At 47.5% G+C, this 20420-nt stretch overlaps 1 protein-coding gene across 5 annotated transcripts in view; it reads right to left on the minus strand.

Moving 5' to 3' along the window:
- Positions 1-2143: 2143 nt before the first annotated feature.
- The window catches only part of ABCC11 (ATP binding cassette subfamily C member 11), a 66529-nt gene continuing 48252 nt past the window's right edge, over positions 2144-20420 (minus strand). For 3 of the 5 annotated variants that reach the window (XM_045533773.1, XM_045533776.1, XM_045533777.1), the window contains 7 exons: positions 20152-20241; positions 18517-18706; positions 10100-10259; positions 5048-5126; positions 4328-4441; positions 2739-2903; positions 2144-2608 (listed from right to left, as the gene is read on the minus strand). In XM_045533773.1, the coding sequence (XP_045389729.1) occupies positions 2516-2608; positions 2739-2903; positions 4328-4441; positions 5048-5126; positions 10100-10259; positions 18517-18706; positions 20152-20241 (891 nt within the window). In that variant the 3' untranslated portion in view covers positions 2144-2515. The remainder of the gene's footprint in view (positions 2609-2738; positions 2904-4327; positions 4442-5047; positions 5127-10099; positions 10260-18516; positions 18707-20151; positions 20242-20420) is intronic. The other 2 variants (XM_045533774.1, XM_045533775.1) reach the window with 2 other exon arrangements.

The raw sequence follows: 20420 nt of genomic DNA on the forward strand, positions 1-20420 counted from the left end.
TCAGCTGCTGTCACTGTGGACCACGTCACTCCAGCTTTCGCAGAGTGAGGCCTTCGGAGCCCCTGGGCACTAACAATGCCAGGATGCCCTCTGGCATGTAATTGAAAATAGAAGTAAAGACAAGCCATTAATTAACCATAAAGAAGTGCAACCAAGTCCTGCATTCTCTCATTACAATTATTTTTGTATTATGTTTGAAAAATCAAATATCAATTTCTAAAATTTTTATTATAAAATATTTCTGAAACCCAAAAAGCTATAAAGGATCATTAAAAACAAACAAAAAAATCTCGTACACCCACCACTCAGCTTAAGGAATAAAATAATACCAATATTGTTTTAAAAACGGATGCTATTTTCTTTAAAAATTCTGCTTTCTTGCGGCTTGGAGCCCGTGGTTCTCAAACTTTGCTGCTAGAGTTGGGGACGGGGGCAGGTGGGACGTGGCCCCGCAGGTAGATGGGCTGGAAATCGGCTCTTGTTCCCATGCTTTGCTCGGAGGGCAGGGCTGTCACCGGCGGGGACGGCGGCACGGCCTTGCCTGCATTTTTGGGAGGAGGCTGCCATCTGGTGGCCGACGCGGGAATCGCGGCAGCCGCGTCGGGCCTGGGCAGGCCGCGTGGGCAGAGCGTCCTGCCGGCGGCTCTCGCTTGTGGCATTTGCTCCCCGACACGCAGCAGCTCTGGGAGGGGGCGGGCAGGGTGAGTAGAGTCACCTCCAATTTGCAAATGAGCAACTGAGACACCGCAGAGCTGTGACGGGACGGTGGCAGGTGGGGCTCCCAGGTACTCTTCAGGGCCCCTCCTCCAGAAAAAAAAAGCAAGGATTGGAACCAAGGGATTTTTAAGAGAGAGAAATGCCCTAGAAGGAGAAGCAGGTGCCACTGGAGAGCCCGAGGGAGAGAGCAGACGGTTCTGGCTCCCAAGCGTGGGAGTTCTCTGTTTGGTCTGGGGATTGCATCCGCCCCTGTCAGTTTGTTCCCACGGGGATTTGTTTGCTGTTCTCTCCGCTTTGAACATTCTTTCGTGCCCCAATCCCCTTCATCTGAGTAAATGTTTGCTCGGTTTTCCTCCTTTCTCCAGGAAGCCTGCTCTGGCCGACCGCCCAGGTGGCCTGCACCCTGTCCCAGCTTCCTCCTCTGTTTTGGAACCATCTGTTTACCTGTTTGCTGTTTTACTGTTTACTTGCTTTCACGATACTCCAGATTCCGTGAGGGCAGGGACATCATCCCATCCCCAACTAGCACCCACCCAAGTGCAAGAAATGCAGTAAGAAATAGTGGCTTACTGAACTGATTTTTCTTACAGCATTTTGGGAAAATCAGACACCATAATCTGAAAACAAAAGGAAAGTATTTTGAAATGTATTTCCCCCCAACAATGAGGTCCCCATAGAAGTAAATTGAAAATAATTCCTTTTCCTATCTATATATCTATAATCACATATTGGGGGGAGAGCAAGAATGAGAGAGAGAAAGAGAAAAAATGATCTTATTTCCAGTTGGCATTTGTTATAAATTAACTATTGCTCCTCATCAGTAAACAAACATAGCTGCCAGCTATTTGGGGCCTGGCCAGTACCCATACCCACTCCTCCTTTATGTAGTAAGAGCACCCCAATTTTGTTTTGGAGAAACGATCCCCTCTATTCTCAGTCTGTTTGACTCAGGGCAGCTGACCCCACCCCCAGGCCCAGGTATGGACATGTGACTTAGGCTTGGAAAATCACTGTATTCCAACAGCCTAGCACATGGGACAGGGACAGGCACATGACCCAAACTGGCCCTGTGAGATTTAGCACTGGAACTTTCACTAGAATCTCTGAGGTGAGAAGACCTGGGGGCACCAAGCAGGTAGGACGTGAGCCTGGAGCTACTGGCAACCCTATTGCCACCATGAGGCCAAAGAAAGAAGGCCAGAAAGTGATGCCAAAACAAAGCAAAGGAGAGCTGAGAGAAGAGAGACAGAGACCTGGAGACAGACAGCCTTTCAATACTGGCATCCAACCCAGGACTTTTTCTGGACCTTTCTATTACATGAGCCAATAAAGTCCTGTTTTCCAGAAGTCAGTTTGAGGGAATCTCTATTGCTTGCAACTGAACAAGTACTAGCTAACACAGAAAGCAGAACAAAGAATGTGACTTTTTTTAGTTTTATTTTTTATAAAATCAATACATCATTTGCAATACTTCTAACACAGATCAGAATACTATGATAAGCTTTTACGATATTACGAAATTATGTAACGTATAAGTCAAAAGGAGACATGTGATCATTGGACCCTGTGGTCTCAAATAGTGGGGGGCTTCTAAGGTTTTAGAAGCCACAGAATGGCCTATTCCAGGTTTTTCTCCCTCCATCTCATTTTCCCACCCAGCACCCCTCCCCACATGTCAGCCCTGCTGCCAGGAGAAGATGCCCTCTCCAGACAAGAAGGTCACAGGCTGCAGACCTCGAAGCTGCATCTTGATGAACCTCTGAGCTCGGCTGCTGCCTCTGTGCGGTCTCACTTCTCCTCAGCTCAGCGAAGAACTGGCTCCAGCCAGCAGGGCTGCGAACAGCGATCCCGGCTGCTTCTGCAGGGCCTCGGGGCTGTCGAACTCCACCACCTGGAGGTAGAGAAAGCAGAGGAGTGCCTGGGACACAGCTGAGCTCCGTCTTGGAGGATTCGAGGCCTCCTGCGGCAGCGGCTGAGCATCCATCCCCTGCCGGCCCCCAGCCCAGGGACACAGTGCTCACCTTCCCGCTGTCCATGACCAGGATGCGGTCACAGTTCAGGATGGTGGTGACGCGATGGGCGATGACCAGCAGTGTGCACCCCTGGAAGGCTTCGCGGATTGTGTGCTGGATCAGGGCATCAGTCTCCACGTCGATGGAGGCTGTGGCTTCATCAATAAGGACGATCTGGTGGACACAAAGCAGGGGTGATGGCAGCCTCTTTGGGCCCCAGAGACCTGGGTCTAGTCCTGCTTCTGCCACTAATTCATCAAGTCCCTTCCTCTCCCGCCCTGCATTTCCTTGGCTGGAAAATGAGAGAATTGGGCTGAGTTCAAAGGCCACTTTGAACCTTAGTTATCCATTACATTAGGAAGACAATGTTAGGTCTCAGCCAAGACCTAACTGTCACTTAGTGACAAGAGAACCAAGTTCTTAGAAATGAAAATGGCCCAGTGGAAACTTCTTACTTTATTAATTGCCTGAATTAAAGTAGAGCCATGTTCTCCCAAGGGGGTGTACACACACCTTGAGAGGCACACGAGATGATTTATCCAGTATACGGATTTTAGCTTGACATTTTTGTATTCATTTCATTAAAAGTATGCATTAGAACACTGTAACTAGCACAGAAAGTATGATTTTACAAATGTTACTGTTCAGGATGAGGCCATTTTTAAAAAAGGAGTATCATTAGTTAACCGTACTGCAGACGGTACACAGGTATGACAAAAATCATAAAGTGATGGTTCAAATTTGGGAAGCAACATAGAGGAAGCGATTTCAGCACCAAGTGGCTAAGTAACTGAAATAAGGAACTGAGAAGCTACGAAAGCGCTCCGTGCGCATCGCAAATTCTGTTCATCTCTCTTCAGAGGAGCAGAAAGTCCTACATTCTCTGAAACCTCCTCCTCCATTTCGGTCCCACCGAGCCCTTTCCCCGCAGCTCTGACAGTCTGCACCAATATCTTTTGCACTTATCATTAGTTATGATGGGCGGTGCGTGCCCAGCTGCACACCTGTGTGCGTACCGTGTGCGTGTGTAGGTGTGGGGGGCTGTGCTGCGTTACTTGTGAGAGAGAAGGTTTGAGCCTGGCCGCCCCAGGTGCTCAAATACCTGAAATTATAGGCAAAATATGTGGAAAACTAGGAACAGTTACATCAAACATTTTAAAATATGCAGTTTTTCCCTAGATCATCTGTCATCTGATTCCCAATTCTAATAAAGATCCAAAGGAGTCCTGCCACCAGGTTTTAAGAAGAGTATACAGTAGGCAATTTTTAAATCAACAAGTCTCTAACCTTTTGCCTTTTTCTGGGACAAGAGCGTCATAATTTGGTTCTAGCGGTGGACCGCTGCCCCCGTAGTTGGAGGGTATGAGGACACCAGGTAGCCGGGCCGAGAACCGCCACCTGCCCCGCCTCACCCGCACCGGCCGCTGTGGAACGGCCCTCCGTGACGACTGTGCCCTTGGGACGTTTGTGCTTTTTGGCGAAGACACACAGCATGGTGCCCACGGGCCCGTGTAGTGGAGGGAGAAAGAGCAAATGCAGTTCCCCGTGCCACGTGTCACCCGTGGCTTCGCGTGGCCACCCCACAGTGGCGGTCTCACCTTGGAGTTGCGGAGGAGAGCTCGGGCAATGCAGAGCAGCTGCCTCTCCCCGACAGAGAAGTTCTCACCATTCTCCGCCACTTCCGCGTGCAGTCTTTCGGGTAAATTTGAGATCTGTGATATGGGGGGATAGCAGACAACACGCAGGCCGCTGTGGGCGAGGCCTAACCCGCCGTCTCTTACCTCTCCCGCTGCGGTTCACAACCTCCCGCCCTCTGTCTACACTCCAGCCTCTGCCCTTCTCAGTCCTCGGGGGGCCCGGCCCACTCTCATCTCCGGGCTCCCGTGTTTGCTCTTTTCCCGCCGCCCTCAGCATGGTTTCCAGCCCTGCCTGGCCTCGCACTTGAACAGAGCTCTCGCCCTCGCTGAGGTTTCCACCGGGCTCATCTCTACCCGATCGCACTTACCGCTCTCTGACAGTAGCTCACGCATTTACTTGTTGCCTCTGCCCCGTGGAATATAAGCACCGGGAGGGCCACGGCCCTGCCTGCCTTGCCTTTGCTGTGCTCCCGAGCCTAGAACAGTGCCTGGCACACTGGTGGCATCCCAGTGCCATCAGTCTTTGTGCAGGAGTCCCAAGTCATGTCATCTCCGTGAGACTTTTTTACTCCATGACCCAAAGCAGCGGCATCTAGAATACCAAGTGAGGGGCCCCCAAAGAACCAGCCCCCTGCTGAAGATGCAGGTTTAGACCAAGAATTAGGCCTTGGAGCTACTTACCATCCTGGTCAGGAATGTCCTCTCCAGGACGTCCCAGATCTGCTCGTCTGTGTAACAGTCAAAGGGATCTAGGTTGAATCTGCCATGTGAGAGAGAGAGAAGGGTTCAATGACCTCACCCGACCTTTGAACATCCATGCGTGTACTCAGTGGATCCTCTAACCAGGAATGGTTAGAGCTGGAGCATGGGGTTAGGGAAACGCATGGAACCCCCAGGAGTGATCATGCCCTGTGCCTCCGCAGCACTCATCCCCTCTGCAGGCAGCAGCCCCCAGGTTTTGTTTGGGGACCACCTCTTCCCAGCCCTCAAGCCCATGCGTTCCGGGTGGGGTTCCACCTTCCACTCCAGCAATGAACGAGTGACTCAAGCCCACGTCAACAGACACGTGGCAGTCCCTGGCTCGGTGGCTGGTTTGGGGTGGGCAGGCAACCACTCGGAGTGCATGAGGACTGTGGAGGCAACCGTGGGAAAAAGACCTGCTCCTTCTCTCTGGGCTGAACGAGGGAGACTGTGGCCGCCCTGCCACAGGAGTGGGACGCGTGGAGCCCCGAGGGCCCCCCTGAGGGCTTAAAGCAAAGGCGAGGCTGGGAAACGGGGCCCCGAACTCAGCCCGGGCCTTCCCAGGCCACCAGTCAACAGAGGCCTCTTGTGCCTACGCCATTGGGTTTTGTTTTATTTTTGTGGGAGAATATATGTAACATAGTGTTTGTCATCTTAACCATTTGTAGGTGTCCAGCTCAGCGGCATTAAATGTAGCAACAATGTTGTACAACCATCCCCACTGTCTACATCCAAAGCTCTGTACCCGCTAAACAATCTCCCCTTTCGCCTCTCCCCTGCGGCGCCTGGGGACCTCTGCTCTGCTTTCCGTCTCTGTGAACGTGCCTGTGCCAGCTGCCTCGTGTCGTGGGACCGCGCCGTGTCTGTCCCTCCGTGCCCGGCTTATTCCACTGGGCACAGCGTTTCCACGGCACCCATGTTGTAGCATGTGTCAGACTTCACTCCTGCTTAGGAATGCTAATATTCTAGTGTGTGTATGAGTGTGTGAGAGTGAGTGTGTGTGTGTATGAGTGGTGTGTGTGTGTGTGAGAGAGAGTGCGTGTGTTGTGTGTGGTGTGTGTGTGTGTATGTGTGGTGTGTGTGGTGTGTGTGACAGAGTGAGTGTGGTGTGAGTGTGTGTGAGTGTGTGTGAGTGTGTGAGAGAGTGTGTGTGTGAGTGGCGTGAGTGTGTGTGTGAGAGTGCGTGTGTGGTGTGTGTGTGTGGTGTGTGTGTATGTGTGTGAGAGTGTGTGTGTGTGAGTGCATGTGTGGTGTGTGTGGTGTGAGTGTGTGTGTGAGAGTGCGTGTGTGTGGTGTGAGTTTGTGTGATGTGTGTTTGGTGTGAGTGTGTGTGTGTGTGTGTGTGAGAGTGGTGTTACTGTGTGTGTGTGGTGTGAGTTTGTATGTGTGTGAGTGTGTGTTAGAGAGTGCGTGTGTGTGTGAGCGTGCATGTGTGGTGTGATTGTGTGTGTGAATGTGTGCGACAATGTGTGTGAGAGTTTGTGTGAGTGTGTGAGTGTGTGTGGTGTGAGTATGTGTGTGTATGTGACAGTGTATGTGTGTGGTGTGTGTGAGTGTGTGTGTGACAGTGCGTGTGTGTGGTGTGTGTGAGTGTGAGTGTGTGTGAGAGTGTGTGTGTGGTGTGTGAGTGTGTGTGCGTGGTGTGAGTGTGTGTGTGTGAGACAGTGCATGTGTGTGGTGTATGTGAGTGTGTGTGAGTGTGTGTGTGGTGTGTGTGCGTGAGTGTGTGTGCGTGGTGTGAGTGTGTGTGTGTGTGAGACAGTGCATGTGTGTGGTGTATGTGAGTGTGTGTGAGTGTGTGTGTGGTGTGTGTGCGTGAGTGTGTGTGTGTGGTGTGAGTGTGTGTGTGAGAGTGTGTGTGACAGTGCATGTATGTGGTGTGTGTGATTGTGTGTGCGTGGTGTGTGTGAGTGTATGAGTGTGTGTGACAGTGCATGTGTGTGGTGTGTGTGAGTGTGAGTGTGTGTGAGAGTGTGTGTAGTGTGTGTGAGTGTGAGTGTGTGTGTGGTGTGAGTGTGTGAGAGTGTGTGTGTATGTGACAGTGTATGTGTGTGGTGTGTGTGTGTGTGACAATGCGTGTGTGTGGTGTGTGTGAGTGTGAGTGTGTGTGAGAGTGTGTGTAGTGTGTGTGTGAGTGTGAGTGTGTGTGTGGTGTGAGTGTGTGAGAGTCTGTGTGTGTGTGTGTGACAGTGCATGTGTGTGGTGTGTGAGTGTGAGTGTATGTGAGAGTGTGTGTGTGGTGTGTGTGTGAGTGAGTGAGAGTGCATGTGTGTGGTGTGTGTGTGTGTGCGTGGTGTGTGTGTGTCTGTGAGACAGTGCATGTGTGTGGTGTATGTGAGTGTGTGTGAGAGTGTGTGTGTGGTGTGTGTGCGTGTGTGTGTGTGGTGTGAGTGTGTGTGTGAGAGTGTGTGATTGTGTGTGCGTGGTGTGTGTGAGTGTATGAGTGTGTGTGACAGTGCATGTGTGTGGTGTGTGTGCATGTGAGTGTGTCTGTGTATACACACACCATATTTTGTTTATCTATTGATCTCTTGATGCACACTTGGTTGTTTCCACTTTTTGGCCATCGTGAATAATGCTGCTCCAAACACTGGTGTCCAAGTATCTGTTCAAGTCTCTGCTCTCCACTCTTTGGGGTACGTGATGAGAAGTAAAATTGTGGAATTACGTGGTAATTGTATGTTTAACTTTTTGAGGAACTGCCAAATCGTTTTCCTTAGTGGCTACATCATTTTCCATTCCCACAGGCAGTGCACGAGAGTTCCCATTTCTCCATATCCTCATCAACACTTGTTATTTTCCTTTTTTAAAAGTTATTTACTAGTACGTGTAAAGTGGTAGCTCGTTGTGGTGGGGTTGGATTTCCCATCTTTTCCAGGGAAAAGAATCCTAATTGATCATCCAGGCAACTGACATCAGGTCGGGACCATGTGGACTTTACACCCGGTGGGGTTTGGGCTTTCATCTGAAGGAACACTACAGACACTGCCCTGTGACGCCAGCACACAGCCCTGATGAAGCCTGTTGGCTCTGCTTTCTCCTTCTCTGTCCTGGCAGCCACACATCGCGTTGGCAGAGCTAAGTGGTATTACAGAGGCAGCAGGTAGAATGTCTTATTTGCATGACATTTGATATTCTCCCAAGTATTTTCATAGATAGGCTCATTTGACACCCTCTCGCCCACAAGATGGGTATATCCCTTACATTGATGAGGAAACCAGGGCTTGTGAGTTTTAAATGGCTTGTTCAAGGTCACATCACAAGTCAGTATGAGATCCAGGCTGGAATCACAGACATCCAGAGCTAGACAGAAGCTTCAGGGTAGAGAAGCCAGATCTCCTATATTCCAGTCCATATTTCTTCTTGCAGCAAGTGGGGGACATCCCAGGTTATGGGTTTAGACTACCTGGGGTTATAGCTCATCCTTTCCATTTACTTATGTATCCTTCAACGAGTCACCTTTCTCTAAGTTCAGTTTCTTCATCTGTAAAATGAGGATAATACAACCTCATAGGGTTGTTGTGACCATTAAATTAGATAGTATATTAAAGCATACAGCTGGCACATATAAATGCTCAATAATAGTTCATATTTTTACTGCTCTTTCTACTAAGGCACAATAGATTTGGCCAAGTTATACCTTAACACAGAAGTCTACCACTAAATGTCTTATCATTAAATGTTTCATCATTCCCCTAACGCGACACAAGTCATGCTGAAACCCCACGTCTGTGCGCACTCTGCTCAGTCTCCCTAGAAAGCCTTCCTGCCCTTTTTCTGCCAGACAAGCTCCTGCTTATCTTTCAAGACTATTCAAACGTCCCGCTGTGAAGCCCTTCTGGGTTCACCCGGGCAGAGTCACTCATCCCACTCGGGGCCCCCTCAGCACTTTGCTCCTATTTCTGACCTAGCAGTGACCACCTTCTACTGCAGTGCGCGGGGTCTCACCCCGGCACCACACTGCCCTCCCCACTACACTGTGAGCCCCTCCAGGGGTGGGGAACAGGGGGAGAGTTCATTTACCCCAGTGTTCTGCCCCAACCGGGCGGAGCTCAGAAAAGGCACATCAAATGGATGGCAGGATAAAGGCATGAATGAATGAATGAATGAATGAATTTCTGGGGGTCAGTTTATCCTCTTGCCTCTAAGAATGCCCCTTAACTATCAAGGAGACCCGGGGGACCTGGCCTTCTTTTGGTGCAGCTGGCTCGCTCAGGCTCTGTGCCTTCGTCTCCCTGCGCGCCCAGAGTGCCTCGTCAGCAGCACTAACCTGGGGGACGTTTGGTCCCCAAGGTGACTTCTCAGGAAACAAAAAGTGTGGGGAAGAGGCTGAAAGGTCCAGTTCTGGATCTTTCTCACTTTCTCACGTCACCATTCAGAGTGTGAACCCAACGGAGAAGCACTTTCCAGCAACGTCCGCAGGGCCTTTGCCCAGTGGGTGGGGAAAGGAGAACAAGCCACACCTGGGTGAGGAAGACTGTGGCAGTCACAGCACTAATGCCTAATGGTGCACTGAAACCTAACCAGTCCCATCTGGGTTTGTTTCTGTTTTCAGAGATGGGGTCTTGCTGTGTTGCCCAGGCTGGAGTGCAGTAGCTATTCTCAGGCACCATCACAGTGCACGGCAGCCTCAAACTCCTACTGCTAGGCTCAGGCGATCCTCTTGCCTCGGCCTCCAGAGTGACAGGGAATATAGACATGTGCCGCCGTGTCTGGCAGGTTTTTAAAAAAATAAAAATATGCCTTGCTTTTGCTTAGGTCATTGTGATCTACAAAATGCTCTTAAGTCCATCAGCCTCATTCAATCCTCAGCGCTCTGGTGAGGTGGCCAAGCAGGCAGGAGAGGCCCAGCACGCGGAGACGAGGTTGGAGGCCCAGGGACCGCGGCGCTGGCCGCTAGCTGAGCAGAGGCAGCCCGGACTGCGGCCCTGGTCCTGGGCTCCCGCAGCAGACTGTCCTTCCACACCAGGCCGGCCCCTGCCCAGCACCCACCTGATGGTTCCTGACATCAGGACCGGGTCTTGAGGGATGACCGAGAGCTTGGACCGCAGGTCCTCCAGGCCAATGCTGCAGATGTCCACGCCATCGATGAGAATCCGTCCTGCCACAGGCTCCACCAGGCGGAAGAGAGCCATGCCCAAGGAGGACTTCCCTGTTGGGCCAGAAACGGGGCCTCAACTTCCTGTGTCTGCAGTGGGGAAAGCACCGGAGCCACTCCTCTCTGGGGCCCATTCTTTGTCGCTGTGAGTGCGTCTCTGCTCCAAGAGGTGCCCAAAGCCATGAGCAGCTTTCCTACAGCCTAGATCCGAGGTCACAAACACAGCCTCTGGATCAAAGCCAGCCCACATATATGTTTTGTTTCACACACACAGTGCACAATTATTTTTAAATTCCTTGCCAGCGTTTTTTTAAAAAAACCCAAAGATCCTAAATATAAAAATTCAAATTGTATGTTTCTCTTGAAATTCAGTAGAACTGCTAACACTGGGCCCATATCCCCCAGCAACAAGGAGCTGGAGCTGAGTATGGCTGCTGCGTTGAGACAGAATAGTGTTCTCTAGGCCCCACCTGGCCCTCCCCGCCTGCCTTACAACACACCCCAGACCCACTGCACTCATCTGTTACTTGCCAGGCCCCAAAACATTTGAATTTTCAACCCTGTTCTTGAAGATAAGATCTATGAACCTCTAGGTTCCCAGGCACATAGTAAGTGCTCAATAAATACCTAGTGAATGCATATAGTAAGTTGGACCAGTATCTACTGAGAGCTTCTCTATCCAATACCCCAGCCCTCTCAGGCCAACTGGCAGGTAGCAAATAGCAAGAGAAGACTACCCGAAAGAATACTCTGGAAACTCTTTACCTTATGGTAGTGCAAGTGCTGCAGGGGTGCTGAGGAGGGGGAGACCTAAGAAGGCTTGAGTCATCCAGGGGGCTTCTGGAGGAGGCAGCTCTGAAGCACCCAAGGGTGGGAGGGGAAAGAACAAAGTCTGAACAGTATCTTTGAGCAATGCAGAGAGGTGGAGGGAGGTACACTTGGACCAGATCTCCCAGAAGTGACAGGAGAGGAAGAGAGGGAGAGAAGTCCAGGAGGAGAGAGGGAAGGGGGCAGGAAGGAGGAGAAGTGGGATGCTTACAGGAGAGGTGCAGAAAGGGGAGGGGGGAAGGAAAAGGAGGACCCACTAGCCTGCTGTGCCTGCGCTTCACCCTGGCAGAATGTCAGCTCAAACATCGGCCTCCGTAGCCCAGGCACCACCAACCTCCTTTCTCTGCAAACCACCCTGTTTGTTCCATCATGGCAGCCACCACAACCTGTAATTGTCATATTTATTTCTTTATTTGCTGGTTTGTTTAACATCTCTCTCTTCCACTGGCATCCTATGACAGACACTTGCCAGTGTCTATTTAGCAAGGGCCTCACATAGCATGAGGGCCCAATAAATATTTGTGGAGTGAATGAGCAAATACATGCCCCAAAATATTTCTGGCCCTGCACGCCCTGTGGTGGGCCACACCCCCTGGCTCTGTGTACCAGCTGGTAGGCTACACCCCGACCCTGTACACCCACGCTGGGCCATGCCCCTGTAGACCTGCATGCCATGTGGCAGGCCACATTCCTTGGTTTTGTGCACCAGCCAGCAGGCCATGCCCCCATGGCCTCAAGGAGCAGAACAAGCCCCCCGGCCTTGCGCATAGGTCGGCAGGCCACACCCCCATGGCACAATGTGATGCCACGTCTGTAGTCCAGCCCTCCACCACAGGCCCAGTAGCCACAAGCTGCCCCCAGCCACATACCACCGTTACACCTAGACCTGGATGGAAGGCCCCCAGCCCTGATACCTGTGGCCACCACCTAGGTAGCCTGGCCAAACAGCCACTGCCACCACCGTGGGGAGACCTGGGCAGATCAATCTCCTGCAATGCCCACCTCAGTGGAGAGGGACTCACCGGCCCTCTGCCTGAGCTTCCAACAGCAACCTAGGACAAAAGCCACCACTCTGCACAAAGATCCCCCAGGACTGGCCTAGGTTCCAAAACACGCCCAGGCACTAGCCAAGGACCTGTGAGGCACCCAGGCACCTGTCAGGTCCCCCAACCTGCCCCGCCACTGACCGCAGTCCTGTGACATGCCCAGGCACCTGACAAGAACCCACAATTTTCCCTGCCACTGGCTGCAGTCCCATGACATGTCCAAGCACCTACCAAGGTCCTACAACCTGCCCATGCATTGAACAAGGTCACACCACCCATCTCCATGGAGAGGGACTTGTACAGCCCCCTGCTCAAGCTTCCAACAGTGGCTTGGGGACCAATTCACCAATGTGAAAAAATGTCCCCCAGCATTGGCTTGGACTGTGACACCACAAGGGATCGAGACTGCACAGGATGACAGGTGTGTTACACGCTCTCAGTGGATCCATCCCTCTCCTGCTGGGTCGATTCTTCAGAACAGGACACAAAAGTATTATCTAGGAACCTCCCCTCTTTCTCTCTAGGCAGGAGACTGCCCAGGAAAGGGTAACAGGTGTGCTGCAAACCTATCAACCTGAGCTGAGAGAAGAGGTTTCAGATGAGAAGAAACCAGTGAAAAAATTCTGGCAACAAGAAAAAACAAGGTAGTCAATACCACCAAAGGATCACAATAGATCCACAGCAATGGACCCCAACCAAAGTAAATTGTCAAAATGTCAGAAATGGAATTCAGAGTATGGATGGCAAATGAAATGAATGGGATTGAAAATAAAGTTGAAAAGCAACACAAAGAAGCCAAAAAAAAATGTTTCAGGACATAAATGGAAAAAGTTAACAACTCACTAAAGAGATAGAAAACATAAGAAAGGATATAACAGAACTTAAAGAAATGAAGGACATTTAGGGAATTACAAAATATAGCAGAAAGCTTCAACAACAGGCTAGACCTCGCAAAAAAAAGAATCTCAGAGCTTGAAGACAAGGCTTTTGAACTAACACAGTCAGTCAAATATGCAGAAAAAGAATAAAGAAGAACAAACAATCACCCAGAGAAATATGGGGCCATGTGAAATGAGTCAATAAATGAATTATAGGTATTCCAGAGGGAGAGGGAGAAAAACCAAAAAGGACGGAAAACCTATTTGAGAGAATTATTCAAGAGAACTTTCCCGGTATTACTAGAGATTCAGATATCCAGCTACAAGGTGGTCATCAACACCAAGAAGATTCATAGCAAATAGAACATCTCCAAGACACACTCATCAACCTGGCCAAAGTCAAAATGAAGGAGAAAATTCTGCAAGCTGCAAGATGAAAGCAACAACTAACCTACAAAGCAAAACCCATAAGGCTAACAGCAGAGACCTTATAAGCCAAAAGGGATTGGGGCACCATTTTTAATCTTCTTAAACATAACAACTGTCAGCCAAGAATTTTGTATCCTGTAAAACTAAGTTTCATAAATGATAGAGAAATAAAGACTTTTCCAGATGAGCAAACACTAAGGAAATCTGTCACCACTACATCTGCCCTATAGGAAATGCTAAAAAGTGCATTATATATGCAACAGCACAATAGATACCACCCAGCACAAGAAAACACCCAAAAGTTATAGGTCACAGCTCTTATAAAACAACAGCACAAGAAGAAAAACAAAACAATAAGGTATCATCCAACATGATGAACAGAACAGGATCCCATTGAGCATATCTCAGTACTAACACTAAATGTGAACAGTCTGAATGCCCCACTTAAAAGACATAGACTGGCTGAATGGATGAAAAAACACAACCCAAATATTTGCTATTTTCAAGAAACACATCTAAACCACGAGAACTCACACAGACTCAAGGTTAAGGGATGGGAAAAAATTTTTCATGCAAATAGAAACCGAAAGCAAGCAGGTGTAGTCATTCTCATATCATATAAACTAGACTTTAAATCAACAATGGTAAAAAAAAAAAGATAAAGATGGACATTATACGATGGAAAGGGGAGCAACTCAACAAGAACACATAACAATCCTAACTATATATGCACTTAACACAGGAGCTCCCAGTTTCATAAAGCAAATTCTCCTAGGTCTAAGCAAAAAAAAAAAAAAGAGTCACATTTTAATTTCTGGGGACTTCAACACTCCACTGACAGAACCGGACAGATCATTGAAGCAGAAAATAAATAAACACTGGACTTAAACAGGACTCTAGAATAAATGGACCTAGAAGACATTTACAGAACATTCTACCCCATAACTAGTGAATATACATTTTTCTCACCAGCACATGGGACAGTTTCCAAGATTGATCATACCTTAGGCCATAAATCAAGCCTGAACAAATTCAAAAAAATCAAGATCATACCTTGTATCTTCTCAGACAACAGTGGAATAAAACTAGAAATCAATTCCAAGAGAAACACTCAAATCTACACAAAGTCATGGAAATTAAACAACCTGTGGCTGAGTGATCCTTGGGTCAATGATGAAATTAAGACATAAATCAAAAGATTTCTTGAACTGAATGACAAAGGGGACACAAGCTATCAAAAATCTATGGGAGGCCGGGTGCGGTGGCTCACGCCTGTAATCCTAGCCCTCTGGGAGGCCGAAGTGGGTGGATCACTTGAGGTCAGGAGTTCAAGACCAGCCTGAGCAAGACCCCGTCTCTACTAAAAATAGAAATAAATTATCTGGACAACTAAAAATATATATAGAAAAAATTAGCCGGGCATGGTGGCACATGCCTGTAGTCCCAGCTACTCAGGAGGCTGAGGCAGTAGGATCACTTAAGCCCAGGAGTTTGAGGTTGCTGTGAGCTAGGCTGACACCACAGCACTCACTTTAGCCTGGGCAACAAAGTGAGACTCTATCTCAAAAAAAAAAAAAAAAAAAAAAAATCTATGGGATAGGCTGGGCACAGTGGCTCACACCTGTAATCCTACCACTCTGAGAGGCCAAGGTGGGAGGATTGCATAAACTCCAGCAATCTGGAGATTGAGGCCAGCCTGAGCAAGAGTGAGACCCCATCTCTACTAAAAATAGAAAAATTAGCCAGGTGTCATGGCACATGCGTGGAGTCCCAGCTACTCAGAAGGCAGGAGGATTGCTTGAGCCCAGAAGGTTGAGGTTGCAGTGAGCTATGATGAGGCCACTGCACTCTACCCAGGGCAACAGTGCAAGACTGTGTCTCAAAAAATAAAAAATCTATGGGACACAGGAAAAGCAGTTATAAAGAGAAAGTTCATAGACTTAAATGCCTCCATCAAAAAGATCACAAATTAACAACCTATTGTCACATCTCAAGTAACTAGAAAAGAAGAACAAATGAAACCTAAAGCTAGTAGAAGAAAACAAATAACAAAGCTCAGAGCAGAACTAAGTGAAATGGAAACAAAAAAAAAAAACCAAAACAATACAAAGGATCAATAAAACAAAAAGTTCTTTAAAAAGATAAACAAAATCAATAGATCACTAGCCAGGTTAACCAAAATAGCGAAGAAAGGATTCAAATAACCTCAATCAGAAATGAATAAGGAGACATTACAACTGATACTGCAGAAATACAAAATATTATCTGTGAATACTATGAAAACCTCTATGCAAACAAACTAGAAAACCTAGAGAAAACAGATAAATTCCTGAAAACACACAATGTCCCACACCTGAAATATGAAGAAACAGAAATCCTGAACAGACCAATAATGAACACAGGGATTGACGCAGAAATAGAAAAACCTAACAACAACAACAACAACAAAAAACCCCTAGAACATACGGATTCACAGCTAAATTCTTTAAGACCTACAAAGAAGAACTGGTACCAATCCTACAGAAACTATTCCATAAGATCGAGAATGAGGGAATCGTCCTTAACTCATTCTATCAAGCCATTATCACCTTGATACCAAACCCAGGAAAGGAAACAACAAAAATAGAAAACTACAGGCCAATATTACTTATGAAAATAGATACAAAAATCTCCAAGAAAATACTAGCAAATTGAATTCAACAGTGCATCAAAAAGCTAATCCACCATGATCAAGTGGGTTTAATCCCAATGATGCAAGGATGGTTCAACATACACAAATCAATAAACATGATGATTCACCACATAAACAGAAACAAAAACAAAGACCATATGATCATCTCAATAGATGCAGAAAATCATATGATAAAATCCAGCACCCTTTCAGGATAAAAATCTTCAACAAACTAGGCACAGAAGGAACATGTTTCAAAATTATAAAAGCCATAAATGACAGACTCACAGCCAACATCATACTGAATGGGGAAAAGTTGATAGCATTCTGCCTAAGAACTGGAACAAGACAAGGGTGCCCACTGTACCAGTTCTATTCAACATAGCATTGAAAGTCCTAGCCAGAACAATCAGGCAAGAGAAAGAAATAATGGACATCCAATCAGGAAAGAGGAGGTCAAACTATCCTTCTTTGTTGATGATATGATCTTTTATCTAGAAAGCCCTAAACACTCCTGGAATTGATAAATAAATTCAGCAAAGTCTCAGGTTGCAAAAATCAATGTACACAAATAAGTAGCATTTCCATACACTATTATAATAACAGTCAAGCTGAGAGTCAAAGGAAGGACTCAATACCATTCACAATAGTTACAAAGAAAATAAAATTCCTAGGAATATACTTAATGAAGGAGGTGAAAGGTCTCTACAAGGAGAACTACAAAACACTGATGAAAGAAATTGCAGATGACACAAACAAATGGAAAAATATCCCATGCTCATGGATTGGTAAAATCAAGATCATTAAAATGTCCATACTTCCCAAAGGAATTTACAGATTCAACAAAATCCCTGTCAAAATACCAATGTCATATTTCACAGGTCTAGAAAAAATAATCCTAAGCTTCTTTTGGAACCCTAAAAGAGCCCAAATAGACAATACAATCTTAAGCAAAAAGTACAAAACTGGAGGCATCGTATTGCCTGATTTCAAATTATACTACAAGACTATAATAATCTAAATAGCATGGTACTGGTATAAAAATAGGGACATAGACCAGTGGAATAGAATAGAGAACCCAGAAATAAAACCATCTACCTACAACCAACTGATCTTTGACAAAGCAGATAACAACATACAATGGGGGAAGGAAACTCTATTTGATAAATTGTGCTGGGAAAATTAGACAGCCACATGCAGAAGAATCAAATAGGACCCCTGTCTCTCAGCACATATAAAAATTAATTCAAGATGCATAAAAGACTTAAATGTAAGGCACGAACCCATAAAAATTCTGGAAGAAAATATAGGAAAAATTCTTCTGGACATTGGCCTAGGCAAAGAATTTATGACTCAGACCCCAAAGGCAAATGCAGCAACAAATAAATAAATAAATAAATGGGACTTAATTAAATTAAAACCTTCTGCACAGCAAAGGAAATAACCAACAGAGCGAATAGACAACCTACAGAATGGGAGACAATATTTGCAAACTATGCATCTGACAAATGACTAATATCCAGACTCTACAAAGAACTCATACAAATCAGCAAGAAAAAAAAAAAACATTAAAAAGTTGGCAAAAAACATGAACAGAAGTTTTTTTGAAAAAAGATACACAAATGGTCAAAAAACATGAAAAAATGCTCAACATCACTAATCATCACGGAAATGCAAATTAAAACCACAATGAGATACCACCTTACCCCTGTCAGAATGGCCATTATTAAAAAGTCGAAACACAGTAGATGCTGGCATGGATGCCAGGAGAAAGGAACACTTATACACTGTTGGAGGGCTGCAAATTAGTACAACCTCTAGGGAAAACAGTATGGAGATTCCTCAAAGAAATCAATGTAGACCTACCATTTGATCCAGCAATCCCACTGCTGGGGATCTACCCTCAGGAAAAGAAGTCATTTTATCAAAAAGATACCTACGTGCAAATGTTTATCACAGCACAATTCACAATTACAAAGATGTGGACTCAAGTGCCCATCAATTCATGTGTGCGTAAAGAAAATACACACACACACATACACACCATGGAGTACTACTCTGCCAGAAAAAGGAATGAAATAATGGCATCTGCAGCAACTTGGGTGGAACTAGAGACCATTATCCTAAGTGAAGTATCTCGGAATGGAAAACCAAACACCACATATTCTCACTAATAGCAGGAGCTAAATGACAGATACACACGGGCACAAAGTGATATAAAGGACACAAGAAACCAGGAAAAGGGGAGTTGGGAAGGGGTGTGTGATAAAAACTTACCTACTGCATACAATGCACACTATTCTGTTGCTGGGCACACCAAGAGCTCTGACTTAAGCATCATACAAGGCATCCATGTGACAAAAACACTTGTACCCCCTTAATTAACATTTTGAAATAAAAACAAAACAAATCCGCGATAGGTCTGGCATGCGAAGGCCAAAGGAAAGGGCTCAGCTCACCGGAGCCCGTCCTTCCCACGATGCCCACCACTTCGTGGCCATGGATGGTGAGGTTGATGCCTTGCAGGACGACAGGTGTGTTGTCTCTGTATTTCATCCAGTAATCCTGGAATGTGATTTCCCCATGCTGTGGCCAACCGTGGGGACAACTCACGCCTTCCATGTGTAAAGGAGCCTCAGAGACACACATCTTGTTTTTAAAGAAAGAAAAAGACATCAGTAGTTATTATCAATCTAGTTATCATCAATCTCTGCCCATCACCTGTGGACGCACCGGCCTCCAGCGGCTGGTGTGTGGCCCACCCCGCCTGCCCTGCACCGTGGCCAAGGCACCAGCTGGGTGAGCAGAAGACAAGCCCAGAGGAACATGCCCCACACGCCCCACACTCACCCGAAACACACATGCTTTTTCCCAGAAGAGTGAGAAACCCACATAGCCAGCCCCTTTGTATTATTAACCTAGAGCACTTATTCTAATTTACTGTGTGAGGCTCTGAAGAAATAGAATCCACAATAATGACAAAAAAGCCAGCAGAGATAACTAATCCCTGCAGCGTGTGTTTTGTGGCGCAGAGCCGTTGTGTGACTTTCTCTGTCCTCATCCTGTGAGGCGAGCCCTGTTAGGTGCATTTCCCAGGCAAGGAGGGAAAGGCTCTAACAGGTGACGCAACTTGCTTAAGCTCACAGTTTATGAGTGCACGGACCAGGACGCAAACCCAGACCTGCCAAGCTCCAAGCCAGGACTGTGCAGCACGCACGGTGGGGTGCGTTAAGAGGAAAGATCACTGGAGAAGAAGTAGGGTCACCAGCTGCAGGTCACAGCTCTCCACTGCCGGGACAGTGTCATAGCAGGGTCTCTTGGCATTAATCAGGGCCCTACAATTCACAAATTCCACTCATGTGGTGGGGCAGGAGACCTGGCGGTGGAGGGAGTGTGACCTTCAGCGAGATGTTCAGCCTGGCCAAGCCTCAGTTTGCCTGTCTGGAAAATGTAGTCATTCAACCGTCCTAATAAAATTGTTTTATGATTCAGTGAGACAATCTATACAAAGGGCTTAGCACAGTGCCTGGCCCATAAAAGCTCAATCGTAAGAATAGATAACATTCAATCATGTTATTTCACTGGGCCAGGCACTGTGCTAAGTGCATTACATGTTGTATCATTTCATCTTTGTAATAATCCAGTAAACAAATACTGTTATCTTTCCCATTTCAGAATGGGAAACAGAGAATTTGAATACACTTCCCAGGGTTATGCAGATGTTTCAAATGTCAGAGCTTGGAATTGAACCCAGGCAATCTGGCTATAGAATCTGTGCTCTTAATTATTAACGCTATGACATAAATAGAAGCGATAATAATGCCAATTATTGTTGTCATCATTGTTATTGTACCGGGGCTAACTGATCATTCCTACAAAGAGCAGACTGTTCCCTGTGCATGCGGGAGCACACGGAGAGGCGTGGCCAAGTGAGCCGAGCGGTATGGAAGCGCTTCCGAGAGAGATGGCCAACACAGGGCTGGGGACCGGGAGCAGGAGGGGCCGGGAGCCCTGGGGGCAGCGGGTTGCGGACGTCACAGAAGCCACGACCCCTGCGCGAGGCGCCCCGCGTCAGACCCAGGCCCACACGGCACCTTCAGGTACTGCAGCATCCTCTCAATGGCCGTGAAGTGCGCCCCTGTCTCCGAGCCAATCCGGGCGGTGGCCTGGAAGGTGGACGCCAGCTGGAAGGCACAAGCGTCGGGAGGGCAGGAGGCCGCCGGGGCTGCGTGCTGGCAGCCACTGCCCTGAGCGACCCCACAAACTGACACAATTCCCCACTGCCCCCCAGCCACTTCCGAGTTTAGCTGCAGCTGTGGTGGGCACTTCGGGGCGAGAATCCCGCCGGACACCACTCCACCTC

Source organism: Lemur catta, chromosome 20, assembly GCF_020740605.2.
Source record: "Lemur catta isolate mLemCat1 chromosome 20, mLemCat1.pri, whole genome shotgun sequence".
NCBI lineage: Eukaryota > Metazoa > Chordata > Mammalia > Primates > Lemuridae > Lemur > Lemur catta.